Genomic DNA, 18,049 nt, shown 5'->3' with positions numbered 1-18,049 from the left:
CTTGATGGGACATGCACAACTGTTGATACACATCCCAGTGATAAAATCAACTGCTGATGTACAATTTTGCAACTGTAGCATGTTATGCTTTATATCAGAATACACATACTACAAAAATTGTAGCTCTGCATCTTTAAGTTGACGTAGATGTAAAACAGTGTAACTGTTTCAAACTGTGGATGCATTACTTTTACATGTTTGTTCGCCTTTCTTTTAACAAATTACATGATAAAAATATCAAAACTTCACGTACTGCAGTTACATAACATTATTGCTTCAGTACAAACAGTCATGATTGCACACGACGTTTCACGCTGAAGCGGAGTGGAAGAGAGGGGAGTCCCTTTCTCTCTCCCTCTGTCGCTCTTTGCTTTAACTCGCAACCGTCGGTAGCTACAGAAAACTCTCGCTTCCCCACGGGAGGTATGCTTCGAAAAGGATGGAGGCACAGGAAAGTTCCATGTGAGGTAACGTCGTGGTGAGGCTCTTGTTAATACTCGTACTTCTGTATTTATGGGAAGAATTGTCCGATTATCTACGTCTAGAAGTCGAAATCTATCGTTTTGTAAATCCTGCTCGTAAATTGTGTGGCACGCGTAGGGCCAGACATAAGCTCAGATCTCAATTGAATTGCGATGAAGAGTGGATAGGAGTTTAAGAGAATTGTCTGGAAGAATAAATGCGGGAAGCAGTGGGACACTGAAGTGGAGGGCATTCATGAAATGCCTCTGAATTTCTCTTGGGCTGTAGATACTACGTTGATGAATACCACACAGGCAGTTAATCTGAAGAGGAATGGACATCTATCAGAAGGGCATCACAGAAGTTGGACAAACAAAGAACTGGCAACCAATGCTGTACAATCGCAATAAAGTCATGAGATGTTCAATTGAATCTTTTACGAGTATTAGAACACGCTACGCGTTTCGGGATTACACCCATTTTCAGACATATGTTACAAACAAGTACAAAACATAAGCAAACAGCATACTCAACACGTCTCAACGTTACAGAAAATGAGATGTGCTCATATGAGTTACATACCTCAAACTTCAACTTCTTCTTACCCAACCATGCGTACATCCTTGACAATTCAAAGAAAGTGTCGAATAATATATGACTGCGGCACGAGCAGTCTTGAAGCAGAGCGTATACTGACGCTAAACAAGTCAACCAGCAGCGAAGTGCCCTCGGTAGGGGGTACTGTATGGTCATGTGCTCCATGTGTTTGCATGTAATTTAAGGATAATATACTCATCATATAAATCTAACAGGGTGTAATTACGACTAGCAGTCGGAATAGTACTTCTGTACACGTTAACACTAAAAGTTTTTTTAATTTTTTTTTAAAACTCCAAATTTTTTTACATTGCCATACTATGCCTATACCCAGTAGTGGCACTAAACACAACTCAAACCATATGTCAATATAAAATAAATAATAGGGAGAGGGGGGGGGGAGTTTCTTGGTGAATAAACGTTTCAACCTCTCTAATCTCTAAAAGAATACCACCAAATTAAATATAACCAACATTATCCATCATAAACTAAATCCCTGTGATCAGCTCGCGCACACAAACGTCTTAGGCGCCATCTGTTATAGCCAACGGCAACCACATCGGCGGAAGACATCCGCCTATCGAGTTACAGCCAAGTGATACTCATGGGCCATGATTGCCCAAACAGAAGCCAGCAAACAGCAACTTACACCCCTCTACCACATGGAAAAAGTTTAATGGTGAGAGGAAGAGCATTTTCATAAAATCCCAAAAGATACGTGGGCTATACCTCATACATTCCTTATATAAACTAGTGGCACGACAATTGCCCCAGTCCTACCTATGCTATCCGGATACCGGAGAGCTATAGATTTTTAAAAAACAAATACAAAACATTAAAAGTGTTAAAACTTTAGTCTAAAATCAATAAAATAAACCATGGTGTCACCAAAGAGCACCCAAAGGGCACGGTGGTGAAAAAATCTGTAAATGCCAACCTATATGCCCATCTAACGTTCCCTGTATGACGTTAAACTAGCCAACCACTCGGCAAAAAACCTAGCTTATCATAACGGTACGTGGACAGAACACCACCAGCTCCTATAAAATACACAATCATACTTCTAATGAGGGGATAATAGATACCAAGTTCAAAACAGTATCCGTTCAAACAAGCCAGAAAACAAGTTGTTCCCACCGGAAGCCTGTTTATTAAATACTGGGTGTGCAGCGTGCTGTATACGCGCGTAGATCTCCAGATCTTCAAAGTTATCTAAAATCTTCCCTTTAGGTTATAAATGCTGAATTCTTAGGCTATCTTCTATCAGGGCCCGCTTTTGGCCAGTCTCCCTCATATGACACCCCAGCCCACTATTATTACTATAGTTATGCTCTCTAAACCTTGTGGCAAAATTCCTACCCGTCTGACCAATGTATGTCCCAGCACATCCCCCACACTTAAATTGGTATATACCGGATTGCTGAAACTTATCTGTTTTCCCTTCGTCCTTATGTAGTAATATTCCTCCCAACTTCTTCCTTGTATGGAAGCCTACGCGAACGCCAGCCTCCCTGAATGCTCTAGTTATTTTTTGACAACATGGTCCAACATATTCCATTGACACAATATTACTATTTAATTTTTGGCGGCCTGACTGCCGCGTCTTGTTAACAATTTTAGCTCCAAACTCTCGTATGAATTTTTCCTAGTACCCGTTAGCCCGTCGTAATTACACCCTGTTAGATTTATATTCTGAGTATATTATTATTGAATAATATGTGAATGCAGCGCCCCGACACTTTCTTTGCGTTGTCAAGACTGTACGCCTGGTAGGGTAGGAAGGAGTTCAAGTTTGAGGTATGTAACTCATATGACCAGATCTCATTTTATGTAACGTTGAAACGTGTTGAGTGTGCTGTTCACTTATGTTTTGTACTTGTTTGTAACATATGTCTGAAGATGGGTGTAATCCCGAAACGCGTAACATGTTCTAATAAAAGATTCAATTGAACATCTCATGACTTTATTGCGATTGTACAGCATTGGTGGCAAAATTTTTAACATAAAAATTATCGCAGGCCTCAGACGGGATTTTATGTTCTATATATCAAACAAAGATAGATGTAAGGAGCTAACGGAAAAGAAACCTTGGCAAACAGAAAAAACACTGCAACTGATCGGTAAATGTAGAAGGTGCAAAAACGTTCAGAGGAACACAGGAATACAGCAGTATAAGTCACTTGGGGACGAAGTAACTAGGGGTAGATGTGAAACCAAAGCGAAATGGCTTTTGGAAAAATGTGAAGAGAAAGAATAACACATGGGCGTCTGAAAGATTTATTCATTGTACACATTACTCAAAAGAACATTTGACGTAATCTTTAAGAGTGCATCGGGAATTCCACTGTCAAATGCAGAGGAGAGTGCAGGTAGGTGGAGAGAGTAAACTGAAGGCATCTACGAGGGGAGAGACCCGTCTGATGACTTGACAGAAGAAGAAATGAGAATCACAGTGGAAGACACTGGAGATCCCACATAAGAGTCAGAGCTTAACACAGCTTTGGAAGGCAGAAGCGATAGGTAACATACCTTCGGAGTTTCCGAAATCATTGGCGAAAGTGTCAACCAAGAACTACTGAAGTTGTCGTCTAGAATATACGAGAATGGCGCTATACCGTTAGATACAACCCTGAAGATATAAGCACATACTTGCGAGGCCTATCGCACAATCAGCTTAACACCTCATGTATGGAATTTGTCGACAGGAATAATATATACAGAGGAATGGAAAGGATAGTAGAGGATACGATAGATGACGATCATTTTGACTGTCAGAAGGCTATTAGCACGTCTGACATTGTAACTGATGAGGGAAGCAAAACTTGGAAAATAAAATGGACACATTCATAGGCCCTGTAGACCTAAAAAAAGCATCCGGAAATGTAAAAGTCTGCAAAATGTTCGAAATATTGAGAAAAATAAGAGTAAGTTGCAAAGAAAGACGGGTAATACGTACAAGAACCAAGAGGGAACAATAAGGTTGCATGACCAAGAACAAAATGCAGTCCCATCGTCCTACCAACGTATTTGGAATGTTCCATTCTTCACCGATTCTGATGAGAAACTCATCATTTCTTTTCTTATCAGTCAATCTAATTTTCGACATTCTTCTCGAGCACCACATATCAAACGCTTCAGTTCTCTTCTGTCGCGGTTTTCCCACTGTCCATGATTCACTTTCATAGAATACTGTGCTCCAAACTTACACTATGAGTTACTCGTATCGCAACTAAAACCGACATTTAATTGGATAGATAAAAAAACTACTCACCAAGCGGCAGCAGAGCACACACATAAAAGACTGTTGTGATTGACAAGCTTTCTGGCCAGTGGCTCCTTCTTTAGGTAGGAGGGTTGAAAGGGAAGGAAGAAGGGTGAAGGAAAAGGACTGGAGAGGTCTAGGAAAAGAGGTAGATTTTGGAAAAGTCACCCAGAACCGCAGGTAAGGGGAGACTTACCGTACGAGATGAGAAGGGAAGACTAATTGTTGGGGACTGCATCGGACGAGATTTGAAAACCTAAGAGCTTAAAGGTAGAAGACGTGGTGATATGTACGACAGAGATTACTGCTAAGACATTTATCACAAGTTATAAAGAGTGAGAAGCTAAGTGCATTGTACATAACAGAGGTGGGATGGGGCGGTGTAAAATAGATGGGAAAGACAATGAAAGATGCAGGAAACTGAAACGGAGTGAAGCAAAGAGCAATTAAAGTGATAAAAAGCTGGGTGGCGAGAACCAAGGACATGTTGTAGAGGTAGTTCCCACCTACGGAGTTCTGGGAAACTGGTGTCTGGGGGAAGAATCCAGATGGTGAAACAGGCGCTGGTGTCACGAATGTCATGCTGTAGAGCACGCTCTGCCACAGGATATTGTGAGTTGGCAGTGTATACCCTCACCCTATACCCATTCATGCTAACTGATAATCTGATGGTAGTAATGCCTATGTAGAAGGCTGAACAGTGTTATAATAGCTGGGATATGACTTGTGTCGTTTCGCAGCTGGCTCTCCCTTTGATAGAATATGTTTTCCTAGTTACAGGGCTATTATATGTGGTGATAGCAGGACACACTCTTATTAACTTGTGATCACTGTTTTAGCAGTAATCTCTGTCTTGCATGTTACCCTGTGTTCTTTAAGCTCTCAGGTTTCCAAATCCTGTCCGATGCAGTCCCCAACAATCAGTCTTTCATTCTCATCTTGTACGGTAAGACTACCTGACCCGCTGTTCTGGGTGACTTTCCCAAAATCTACCCCTTTTCCTAGACTTCTTCAGTCCTTTTCCTTCACCCTTCTTCTTTCCCCTTCAACCCTTCTGTCTGAAGAAGGTGCCACTGGTTCCAAAAGCTTGCCAATCACAACAGTCTTTCATGTGTGTTCTGCCGCTGCTTCGTGAGTAGATTCTTTTATCTATCCTATTAAATAATTTTATCGATAATTGTTTGTTTTCGTTGTTACAAAACTGACATTTGATGTTGGTTGACTTCGTTTGGCCAGGAACATCCTCTTTGGATGTTCTTCTCTGCTTTTCATGTTCTCTTTAACTGGGCCATTATGAGTTACTTTATTCTCAAGGTAGCAGAATCTTTCAGTTGGTCTAGATCCTCGGCTACAGTTCTGACCTTAAGTTCAACACTGATCCCATTTCTGCTAGACTTCATTCATTTAGTCTTTCTTCGGTTTAGTCTTAATTCATAGAGTGTACACATCTGATTGTTCATTCTATTCAACACTTCCTACAGTTACCTCTCCCTTCCACTGAGAACTGCAATGACATCAGCTATTCCTGTCATTGATAGCCTTTCAACACGAATTTTAATTCCATTTCTGAACCCCTCGTTTATGTCTGTCATTGCTTCTTCGATGTACAAATCGAATGGTAGGGGCGATTACATGTATGTCTTTCGCCTTTCCTAATCTGAGCAGTTATTGGTCTTCCTATTTTTTCCTCTTGTTTGATTCTACAGACGCTTCTAGATTTTCCTTAAGTCTCGCTTTAATCATCAATCGCCAACCCAGAAGTCCTTCTCTGATGCCTTTACCTTTCCTAAAACCAAATTGATCGTAATCTAACACTTCCTCAATCTTCTTTTTCCTCTTATACACATATTCTTGTCAGCAACTTGAGTGTGAGAGCTCTTTAGGTAATTGTGCGGATGTCCTCGCACTTATGTGCCCTTGCGACATACAGAACTATGTGAATGATATTTTCCAGAGATACTGATTGTTTATCTCGAGAACCAATTTGAATAATAATTTGGCTTCCAAATTTCTCAAGAATTTTCGAAATTCCGAAGAACTCTTCCATATGCCTTCCACATGATTTGATCATGAGTCTTCCTAACCCCTGTTTGTTTCTGTGGGCTGGAGAGGTAGGCAGCTCGACGGCCGCTGCTTCCCGTGACGTCTCACGAGGCCACCTGAGGACAGAGCAGCGTCGACCTGACCGCCACAGGCAAAAGCGACTCCCGCCGCTGAACACCACAGAACGCCCTATGCTATGCTGCTTGTGGTGTGGTGTCAGTGGTAGCCACAGATCTCAACCCGGGTTACATCGGTCTGTCTGTGATGGCTGGTGAACTTCTCACCACTCTGTTGTCTCCACCCCAACCCGTGGCTATACATTCTGCAGTCGTTGCCCTACAGCCAGATGCCAGTGTAATGTGTCGGTACGATGCTCTCAAGTCCCTCATGCCGAAGATTCGTTTTTTTTACAAAGTCGTAAAGATGCACGTTCCTTGGACTTTCTCTTTTGCGATTTGCCGCTGAATAATTCCAGTAGCATTAGGAACGCAATAAACATCGTGTACATACATGATTCTCCATCTTTAGCAATGTCTTTTCTGTACTGAAAATAAGCTCTCATAAGGACGAAATGCGAAAAATAATGCAGTATTTTTCTTAAAGACCTCGTATCTGCTATTAACTATAACATTATTTGTTTCCACGACTACAGTTTCGATCCTATGCCCTTTATACATGTATACAGCAATAACCGAAAAGTGAAGGGCAGATGGCATGTATAGAACGCCACTATCATCCCATACATGAGGCAGTTATATTGCAACCAATGCTAAAAACTGTACGTCACTTGCATTTGGCCACTGGAGGTGTCAAAATTTACGAATCTTCTGACGTGTGCATATCTCACTGTTGTCTCTGTATGTTGAGTCTCCTAACTCAGAGTGCACATCAATTTAGATGAGTGTAAGGATCATAGTTATGGCATAAGGTAAATTTATTGTTACTGATGTTAACTTCACTAGCATGAATCCCCTCAAACCACTGTTCATGTTGTTTATATGACAACTGAGGCGGTTGGTGGGGAACATATTCACAAATCATTTCTTCTTTGTTCTTAGCAGTGATTATACATCCCACAGTAAACGTTTTATATCAGAGTATCTTAACATCGTGTTTACATTCGTTAACGGAATTTGCCATTCTGTTTACGATACAATCATTTGATGTAAAGAAATAAAATAAGACATTTCTTTATTATGATAGGGCGTAATAGTACATATGGTATCCATCGTATTCACAACAACTTTCGTACATGAATTGATCTACTGGACAAATAAAAAGAAAAAGGAGTACAAAAATGAGATAAAAACATGTGATGGGATACTTGTCACAAATTACAGAACATTATGTGTATCATCATGTAATTGTAAAATGTACTGTTAACATGTAAGGTACTGTACCAGTACAAATGTAGTCATACATTACCATGCTCCTTAGAACGTTTAGGCCGAGAATGGCTTTTTCAGCTACACTTACAAAACACTTTATTCATTTTTTTACTGAATTATTAAAATACACTCCTGGAAATTGAAATAAGAACACCGTGAATTCATTGTCCCAGGAAGGGGAAACTTTATTGACACATTCCTGGGGTCAGATACATCACATGATCACACTGACAGAACCACAGGCACATAGACACAGGCAACAGAGCATGCACAATGTCGGCACTAGTACAGTGTATATCCACCTTTCGCAGCAATGCAGGCTGCTGTTGTCCCATGGAGACGATCGTAGAGATGCTGGATGTAGTCCTGTGGAACGGCTTGCCATGCCATTTCCACCTGGCGCCTCAGTTGGACCAGCGTTCGTGCTGGACGTGCAGACCGCGTGAGACGACGCTTCATCCAGTCCCAAACATGCTCAATGGGGGACAGATCCGGAGATCTTGCTGGCCAGGGTAGTTGACTTACACCTTCTAGAGCACGTTGGGTGGCACGGGATACATGCGGACGTGCATTGTCCTGTTGGAACAGCAAGTTCCCTTGCCGGTCTAGGAATGGTAGAACTATGGGTTCGATGACGGTTTGGATGTACCGTGCACTATTCAGTGTCCCCTCGACGATCACCAGTGGTGTACGGCCAGTGTAGGAGATCGCTCCCCACACCATGATGCCGGGTGTTGGCCCTGTGTGCCTCGGTCGTATGCAGTCCTGATTGTGGCGCTCACCTGCACGGCGCCAAGCACGCATACGACCATCATTGGCACCAAGGCAGAAGCGACTCTCATCGCTGAAGACGAAACGTCTCCATTCGTCCCTCCATTCACACCTGTCGCGACACCACTGGAGGCGGGCTGCACGATGTTGGGGCGTGAGCGAAAGACGGCCTAACGGTGTGCGGGACCGTAGCCCAGCTTCATGGAGACGGTTGCGAATGGTCCTCGCCGATACCCCAGGAGCAACAGTGTCCCTAATTTGCTGGGAAGTGGCGGTGCGGTCCCCTACGGCACTGCGTAGGATCCTACGGTCTTGGCGTGCATCCGTGCGTCGCTGCGGTCCGGTCCCAGGTCGACGGGCACGTGCACCTTCCGCCGACCACTGGCGACAACATCGATGTACTGTGGAGACCTCACGCCCCACGTGTTGAGCAATTCGGCGGTACGTCCACCCGGCCTCCCGCATGCCCACTATACGCCCTCGCTCAAAGTCCGTCAACTGCACATACGGTTCACGTCCACGCTGTCGCGGCATGCTACCAGTGTTAAAGACTGCGATGGAGCTCCGTATGCCACGGCAAACTGGCTGACACTGACGGCGGCGGTGCACAAATGCTGCGCAGCTAGCGCCATTCGACGGCTAACACCGCGGTTCCTGGTGTGTCCGCTGTGCCGTGCGTGTGATCATTGCTTGTACAGCCCTCTCGCAGTGTCCGGAGCAAGTATGGTGGGTCTGACACACCGGTGTCAATGTGTTCTGTTTTCCATTTCCAGGAGTGTATATTACTTATGTTAAAATAAATACACCCTAATTACAAAAAAGTGAATGAGTGGACATAATTCTTCCTCATTTCCATAAAAATCATACAACTCACGGGAAACGTCGTAAAGACTACTCATATTGTAAAACCAGCATATACACGATCCTGTGCAAATCGTTACGTCCTATGCTTGTCAGCAAGTCAAAGTCAAATAGCCAAACTATACATCCTCATTAATGTTACTTTCTATTATTAGCACATAAAACAGACTCGAATTTATCTCAAGATCTCTTATTTCTTAAATCTGTCTTATTGCTGGGCAAGCCGTGTGGATGATTTTTGAAATAGTTGTATATTTGCACTTCTTCAGGTATTTTGATACTTCTACCATTAGGTTAATTTTTATTACTGGATCTACGTTAGGTGATGGTACTCCTCTCTGTTTGCTTGATGTGCTCTTTAAATTTGTCGCTGGAATATGAGCTTTGTAACGTCCGGTCAAGGTGTCCATGCTGTAACTCATACGATTGCTGACATTGTATATTGATCTACTTTCAAAAGGTAAATGCTACCTGCATACACTTTGTGGGGGCAGAAAGTGAAAGCTGTGCTTCTACAGAAGTCTGATCCACTGGCTTGTTCACCAGTCCGTCGTCTCCCGTCTTGTGCAGAGCTGCAGGCCCAGGCGGCTGTTTTCCGGGAACGCTTCTCCAGCTACTTGCGGGACTTCGCGCAGCTGCTCTCACACGGTGCGGCGCACTTCTCACAGCTGTTGGTTCCCCTCGCATTCAAAAGTATGGTAAGTGGAGTTTTTTCCTCCTCTTATAACGTACAGGGGGTGAGAAAATGACACACACCATCTGGCCAGTTCTTGGAGACTGTTTCCCAGTTTACCTTCTTCACACTGTAGCTATCTTTCGTTCTCGAGTTCTAATACTAACCATCTGGAAGAATTCTGAACCAACCTCTACTTCTGTGAGCCTTTTGGGGCTATGATACAGGGAGGCTAAGCTCGGAATGGTTAGAGATAGGGAAGAAAACCGTCTATATCTTTCTTTTCTCGTATTTGCTAGCTACTTCTCTTACAGATTCAGATAACTTTGTATACAGTCCTGCTTTACAAGCTGAAGCATGTTAGCTTCATATTTAGTCGAGAGTGGTCTAGAGTCTCAGTGTGGCATTTCAAGTTTCCATCAGCATCTTCTCTTCCTAAGAATCTCTACTCCATATTGAAGGCCTATAAAATTACTTCTGCTCAACATGGAGGTTCGTCAACTTCAAATCTCCTTATTAACCTGTATACGTGCCACATAATTCATACATTTCGAGACAACTGCTCAAACTCTTCCCACCTTAACATTCACGTGACCATTTCCCAGGACTCCATGACCAGACGATAGCGCAGCTGACACTTGTGGCCCGACGCCATTGGTGACCCCCTGTGCTCACCACTGCCAGCCAGCACTGTCCGTGTGACACGGCAATGCCCCAGCCGCCGCAGCCACAGAGGACGCGCGTCAATAACGAAACCCTGCAGCTGGGGTCCACCAGGTAGCGCGTGTTGCGTCTGCGAGTGGCTTTGTTAAAGGCACTGTGCTACTACAGTCACAACCAGAACATTTTATGAATATGTCAAGGCCAAAGAAAACGTCTGTCAGACTAACCTGAAACCGGATGCTGCTTTCTTAGAGCATTCATCTCAGTCGTTATCCTTTCTGCACATGTCTCGTGGCCTAACTCGAACCATTATCGAGTCTGAATTCTCTGTCTATGATTTATGAACACTACCACCAGTGATTTTCCCACTACCGAGAATAACAGCTATGTGGTCTTAACACATACACTGGACTCGCATTCGGGAGGACGACGGTTCAATCCCGTGTCCGGCCATTCTGATTTAGGGCACGGCCGACTTCCTTCCCCATCCTTCTCTAATCCGATGAGACCGATGACCTCGCTGTCTGGTCTCCTTCCCCAAACAACCCAGCCTTAACACATAGAATGGCCACTGTGCATTATGACTGTTTGCATTCCGACAGTAGTATACATGGCAAGTAAAAGGACGCAGTATGATCTGTGTCTTTGTGTAACTTTTTGTGGCGTATGTAGCAACGTGCCAGTCCCTAAAATATCGTGTGAGCCTCATTTTGGATCCTTTGAGAAGAGAATTAGGCGATACCTTAGTGAACTGAAAAGGTTCTGAGTAGATTAAATCTTTTTCGTATAAATATTACGGATGTTTGCTGGATGGTAATTTCAAAGATTGATAGTTGCAGGTTCCGTATTCAAGAATGGTTTCTGCCTACATCGTATCATGTCCTGTCATTGCATCTTGTTTTCGTTACCATCATCCATGCATTTCACTGTAGCAAAGGCAATTTACCTGATACGTATCCAATATTTTGTAGAGTTAGTACCTCACAGCTTGCGAGAACATTTAAAGTACGACTTCTTTATTACATTTGCGGTGCAGTTACGCTTCGTTGATGATACACTGCACCTGCTTAGGAAAAGTGTAATTGCGAAAAGTTATTCAGTGAAACCAATGTTGTACAGATAGATTCCATTTAAAGACACACTTTGCTTTCTCATTGAAACTTAAGTCTTCAGACAGCTGCAGTAGTCTTGAGGTATTCGTATTCGAGATAATTCCTCTCGTGGTTCTTCACTACAGCCCTGCAGAGTAGTACGGCAAAGCGTGCTGTGGCCCAGGTAACGAGGCAGCTCACGATTTTGACCCTGTGCCCCTGGTAACTGGGCTCTCACATAATACTGTGTACAAATATGTATGTATGTATGTTCAGAATAGTTCAAATGGCTCTGAGCACTATGGGACTTAAATTGTGAGGTCATCAGTCCCCTAGAACGTGGAACTATTTAAACCTAACTAACCTAAAGACATCACACACATCCATGCCCGAGGCAGTATTCGAACATGCGACCGTAGCAGTCGCGCGGTTCCAGATTGTATCGCCTAAAACTGGTCGGCCATGTATGTAGGTAAATTTAAAAAATATTGTATTCGAAAAGGATTTCTTTTTTCTCTGGCACCTCCCATCAATATAAAACTGATAGTCTTAAAGAGGTATTTTATTAAAAAAATATGAAGAAGAAGAACAACTGCATTGCGAAAACAACTGAAAGTTTTTTAATTTCGATTTTTTCTCGTATTTGTGATATACCTAACAGTTTTGTTATTTCGTAATTGATTCATATTTGTTACAATATACACATTCTTTTGTGAATAAGGTAATTTTTTAATTTCCAATATCTATGAAACACTTATTAGTAACAGAGAGAGAGAGAGAGAGAGAGAGAGAGAGAGAGAGACAGAAGTTTTCATTGTGAACATACTTTTAATTTCCAATATCTATTAAACACTTGTTAGTACCACAGAGAGAGAGAAAGAGAAGTTTTGAGTGTGTACATACTTAGAACAGCAACAGCAATGGCAGCACAAAAACAACACACACACACACACACACACACACACACACACACACACACGCACCATAAACATATAAAATACTTTCTTTACACGGATGCATATTGTACATGTTCCACACGAAATATATACTCTGTCTCTCTCTCTCTCTCTCTCTCTCTCTCTCTCTCTCAGACACACACACACACACACACACACACACACACACACACATGGACGCACACAGTGTGCAATGAAATATTCATAATCTCAAACATGCAGTCAGAACTGTGTCAAACAGTTCATCAAACTATTCCACACACACCCAGTCAAGTGGAACACCTTTTTATCTTTTTACTAACAAATAAGCCCATCCAGACACATCAGTAAATAGTCTGGGTGCAGCAGATTTCCACACCTATGCCCCCCGATGAACCACTTGTGATCGCGATAGGACACCCCTGCTTCCAGCTGGAATTGCAGTATATACCTCAGTATATAACCTCGATCGAAAGGTCTCCTGATAAGCATTTGTGGCGCAGCGCCAATGCCGGAGAGGAGGCACCTGTTGAGGTCCCTGAACGTGAAAGTCTTTCAGGCTGTGCAAATCACCGTGTCTGTCATGCAGACTTGTGGGATAGTCCAGCTCTACCTCTAGGACATATCCCTCACCAGCGTCAGCAGCCACATATTTGATCTCTTTCCTCAGTCTGGTGATTTCACCTTTGGACATCCATGAGAGCCCTTGAAAAGGTACACTTTGTTGCATGGTTTGCCTGTAGAGACAGTTTACATCCAGGTAAAGGATGAAACTGAAATCGTCAGACAACCTGTACTCTCCCTCGAACATTTGCAGGTTATTTGCCTTGGCGTACCTGCTCACACATCGGCAAAGTCACTAGTGAATCTCATGTTCCAGGAAGACAACCATCTCAACGTTGGTCAAGAATTCGATGCTGGCTTGTGTCTTTCTTAACATGGCATCCCAAGAAATCTCAGCCATATGCTACAGAACTTCTCGAAGATGTTGGTGGTCAAATATACATTGGCGTTCATCATTTTACATGTTCTGATAAATCAGAGATGCCGAAGTCCTGCTGTTCATTCACCAAGTGCCCGTTCTTTCCATTCATTATGGAAATGCCTCTTAGTTTACTAGAGAATCCAGATATTCGTATGGAAAGACCCCTTCTCCGTCACAAGTTGAAACTCTTGAAACTCTACATCATCGAGATATGTGGCTCCCTTTGCTAAGAATATCTCCAGGACGCGTTGGTTCAGCAAATTTCTAAAGAGACGTGAGCATGAAGCGTTGTGAATCCAGGAAGTGGTGTGATCCTCTTTGAAGCGGCATATATTTGTGAACGGTGTCAGCAATGACACTGATCTCATCATCCTACTACCCAGACTCGTCAAAGTGCTGAACTAGAAAGTGGGCATCATGCTCACTGAAATTGTGGAAAAGATGGCTGTGTGCTGTGGCAGTTGGTACTTACAGTTACATGGGTTGTCAGCTGCACTCTGGGACTTCCCCGTTACGTGGCCACAGTCTCTACAGGGAGCTTCCTCACCTCTGTCCAGTCACAGTCCCCAGGTATAACGATCAGCTGCCTGCTTGTACAGTGCATCATTTCCTTCACGTTGGTCATGAGGACGTTTTCACTATAAATGTTATAAACATCCCGGACAAGACTTTCAAGCTCAGTGAGCAGCCATCTCGCCCTTTCCCCTTGACATAAGATTTTAATTTTAGTGCACAGAACTTGATGGGTAGCCACATATCGTATGCATCATTTTGTGACAGTGATATGGGAGGCGGAGGCACCACGTTCACATTGTACCACAGGAGCTAGGAGGCGCTCTAAATCGACGTAAACGACGAAGGGACAGAAGTGTTGGTGAGAGGCATTCTTAAACTTCGAGAACCGTTTATCCTTGATAAGCATTTCCACACCTATTGTTTCCTGGCTCTAGCAGTCAATCAGGTGTCTTTCAAGATACATGATCTTGGTAAACGACTTGAGACATCTACAGCAAAAATATCTTGCACCTTTTTTGTTTTCATTTCAGAGGAACGTAGGTGGAACATGCATTTGATCCACCTAATTTACACTTGACTTCTTTGTCGATGTGCCACACAGTGTGTTAATGTTTGCCTTCTTCTTATGGCTTTCCTACATCCGGCCATAAACCAGAAATTAGAACGTCAGGGGACATCTGGTGTTTGTTGTATTCCCTGTATTTTTCGGGTAATTTCTATCGCTAGCGAGAAGCAACTATGGAAATCAATTTAAACTCTCATCATGATTCTGGGCATTAGGACATGCTTTTTTTTAGCAATATATACTTCTGAAGAGAGATGTAACTGGACCCCACAATAAGTTGATCAAAATCTTATGAATATAAATCAAGGTAGTATATACAGCTGAGTGTCTTACAGGACTCCCTTTCCTGCACCTCAGAAAAGTGACTCAGTATGACCGCTGTGGTATCGACTCACCCCATGATGTCACGACAGCTATCCCCCTAACTTGGACAATGCTCTTCCCCTCAACGACACGTCGAACTCCTAAGAGGAGAAAGAGACGCAGTTGATAAGTATCTAAGGAAGGAGAAATAAAAATCCGTATTCGTATAATAATAATAATAAATTCTGAGTACTTACAGGTAAAACTGTTGTTGTGTTCATTACTGGAACATACTTCCAACAACTCATCATCAGTGGGCATGTTTGTCATTAAGGGCATATCCAGCAAGGGAACTAGAAGAGGTGTATGACGTCGGTAGGGGAGTGTGTCTGAAAGAATATGGACAAACCCAAACGAAAACACAGGTGCAAAAGCACTAATAGCTGGTAGTAGTGTCAAAACGATATTCGCATTGAGCACATCTACAAACAAGAGAATCTCAAAAATAACAACAAAAAATTAAATACTGTAGAATAGGCGATATCTACCTCTGAACAATCGAAGTCGTTCCCTAGACATCGTCATTATCATTATCAGCTGCTGGGTTCAGATCCCACAGCGAGTAACGCCTGCTCGCACCTAGAAAAGAAGAGGTAGAACCCATAACAATCACTTACACTACTGGCGATTAAAATTGCTACACCAAGAAGAAATTCAGATCATAAACGGGTATTCATTGGACAAATATATTATTCTAGAACTGACATGTGATTACGTTTTCACGCAATTTGGGTTCAGAGATCCTGAGAAATGAGTACCCAGAACAATCACCTCTGGCCGTAATAACGGCGTTGATACGCCTGGGCATTGAGTCAAACAGAGCTTTGATGGCGTGTACAGGTACAGCTGCCCATGCAGCCTCAACGCGATACCACAGTTCATCGAGAGTAGTGACTGGCGTATTGTGACGAGCCAGTTGCTCGGCCACCGTTGACCAGACGTTTTCAATTGGTGACAGATCTAGAGAATGTGCTGGCCAGGGCAGCAGTAGAATAATTTCTGTATCCAGATAGGCCCGCACAGGACCTGCAACATGCGGTCGTGCATTATCCTGATGAAATGTAGTGTTTCGCAGGGATCGAGCCACGGGTCGTAACGCATCTGAAATGTAGCGTCCACAGTTCAAAGTGCCGTCAATGCGAACAAGAGGTGACCGAGACGTGTAACCAATGGCACCCCATACGATCACTCCGGGTGTTACGCCAGTATGGCGATGACGAATACACGCTTCCAATGTGCGTTCACCGCGATGTCGCCAAACACGGATGCGACCATCATGATGCTGTAAACAGAACCTGGAGTCATCCGAAAAAGTGACGTTTTGCCATTCGTGCACCCAGGTTCGTCTTTGACTACACCATAGCAGGCGCTCCTGTGTATGATGCAGCGTCAAGGGTAACCGCAGCCACGGTGTCCGAGCTGATAGTCCATGCTGCTGCAAACGTCATCAAACTGTTCGTGCAGATGATTGTTGTCTTGCAAATGTCCCCATCTGGACATGGCTGCACGATCCATTACAGCCATGCGGATAAGATGCCTGTCATCTCGACTGCTAGTGATACGAGGCCGTCGGGATACAGCACGGCGTTCCGTATTACCTTCCAGAACCCACCGATTCCATATTCTGCTAACAGTCATTGGATCTCGACCAAAGCGAGCAGCAATGTCGCGATACGACAAACCGCAATCGCGATAGGCAACAATCGGACCGTTATCAAAGTCGGAAACGTGATGGTGCGCATTTCTCCTCCTTACACGAGGCATCACAACAACGTTTCACCAGGCAACGCCGGTCAACTGCTGTTTGTGTATGAGACATCGGTTGGAAACTTTGCTCATGTCAGCACGTTGTAGGTGTCGCCACTGGGGCCAACCTTGTGTGAATGCTGCGAAAAGCTAATCATTTGCGTATCACAGCATCTTCTTCCTGTCGGTTAAATTTCGCGTCTGTAACACATCGTCTTCGTGGTGTAGCAATTTTAATGGCCAGTAGTGTATAAACAAAAACACTATAGAAAATATGTATACTTGCTTTCATCCTCAGCCAAGGTGACCATGATGAATGACGTCACACCGTCGTCGGTAAACAGTGACAACAGTGCGGCGTCATCATTGTTATCCAACGTGCGTGGCGATGACTGCAGTCACCATGGTCGTCACGCATACCGCACGAGCGCTTGACTCCGATATCAGGGCTGGCTGGCAGTCGGAGAGAGAGCAAGACTCGGGTCGCCCTCCGCAGGGCTGTTTACAAACCCCTTCGGCCACGCAGCGTGCGCTGATCAGCAATTCAAGTGGCAATCCATCACGCTTCTTCTCTCCCCACTAACATTACTTACACATAGCGCACTGCGACAGTGCCCAGCGTGTTGGTACACATTTGAACACGCCTCTCTCAACTTGCTACTACTCTCACTACTTACCAAGCGTGGACGCAAGGCAGCACAAACGGGTTTATTTCTCGTAAGAAGAAGAACTTCCACATATTAAACGAGTGGGATTGTGCTGTGACAGAAACGCACGAAATGGAATATGCTGGCTGCAAGTAGCTGCTGATCGGCTACTTTTGAGCGACACATTGCAGAAACTTGGGAAATCATCTCGACAGTTCTCCAAAAAGAGTGTAGACGTCACCTGGTAAATAAACACAGCTGACAAAAGAACTGTAAAAAATGAGCTCGGGAGTATCTAAACAAGTACAAAAGTTTTATTAAGAAAATAATATTTGCACATATCTGCAACACAAGTAAATCCGTTTTTCTCTCCACCACCGTACTCTTGCCTAAGGTGTCGGACTGACATACACTTGAATGATTCCAAATTCAGGATGGCAGTGTTCTTGAAAATATCCCACATTCACACCACCACCTCACC

General features: G+C 43.6%; 1 protein-coding gene across 1 annotated transcript in view; it reads left to right on the top strand.

The window, feature by feature from the left end:
* The window catches only part of LOC126427230 (uncharacterized), a 51,454-nt gene that overhangs the window by 2,475 nt on the left and 30,930 nt on the right, over positions 1–18,049 (top strand). The window contains exon 2 of the mRNA XM_050089467.1: positions 9,955–10,082. Coding sequence (XP_049945424.1) covers positions 9,955–10,082 — 128 coding nt within the window. The remainder of the gene's footprint in view (positions 1–9,954; positions 10,083–18,049) is intronic.

This window comes from Schistocerca serialis, chromosome 11 (assembly GCF_023864345.2).
Source record: "Schistocerca serialis cubense isolate TAMUIC-IGC-003099 chromosome 11, iqSchSeri2.2, whole genome shotgun sequence".
In the NCBI taxonomy this organism is placed as follows: Eukaryota; Metazoa; Arthropoda; class Insecta; order Orthoptera; family Acrididae; genus Schistocerca; species Schistocerca serialis.
The sequence above is the reverse complement of the archived record's forward strand: the minus strand, read 5'-3'. Positions and strand labels throughout refer to the sequence as shown.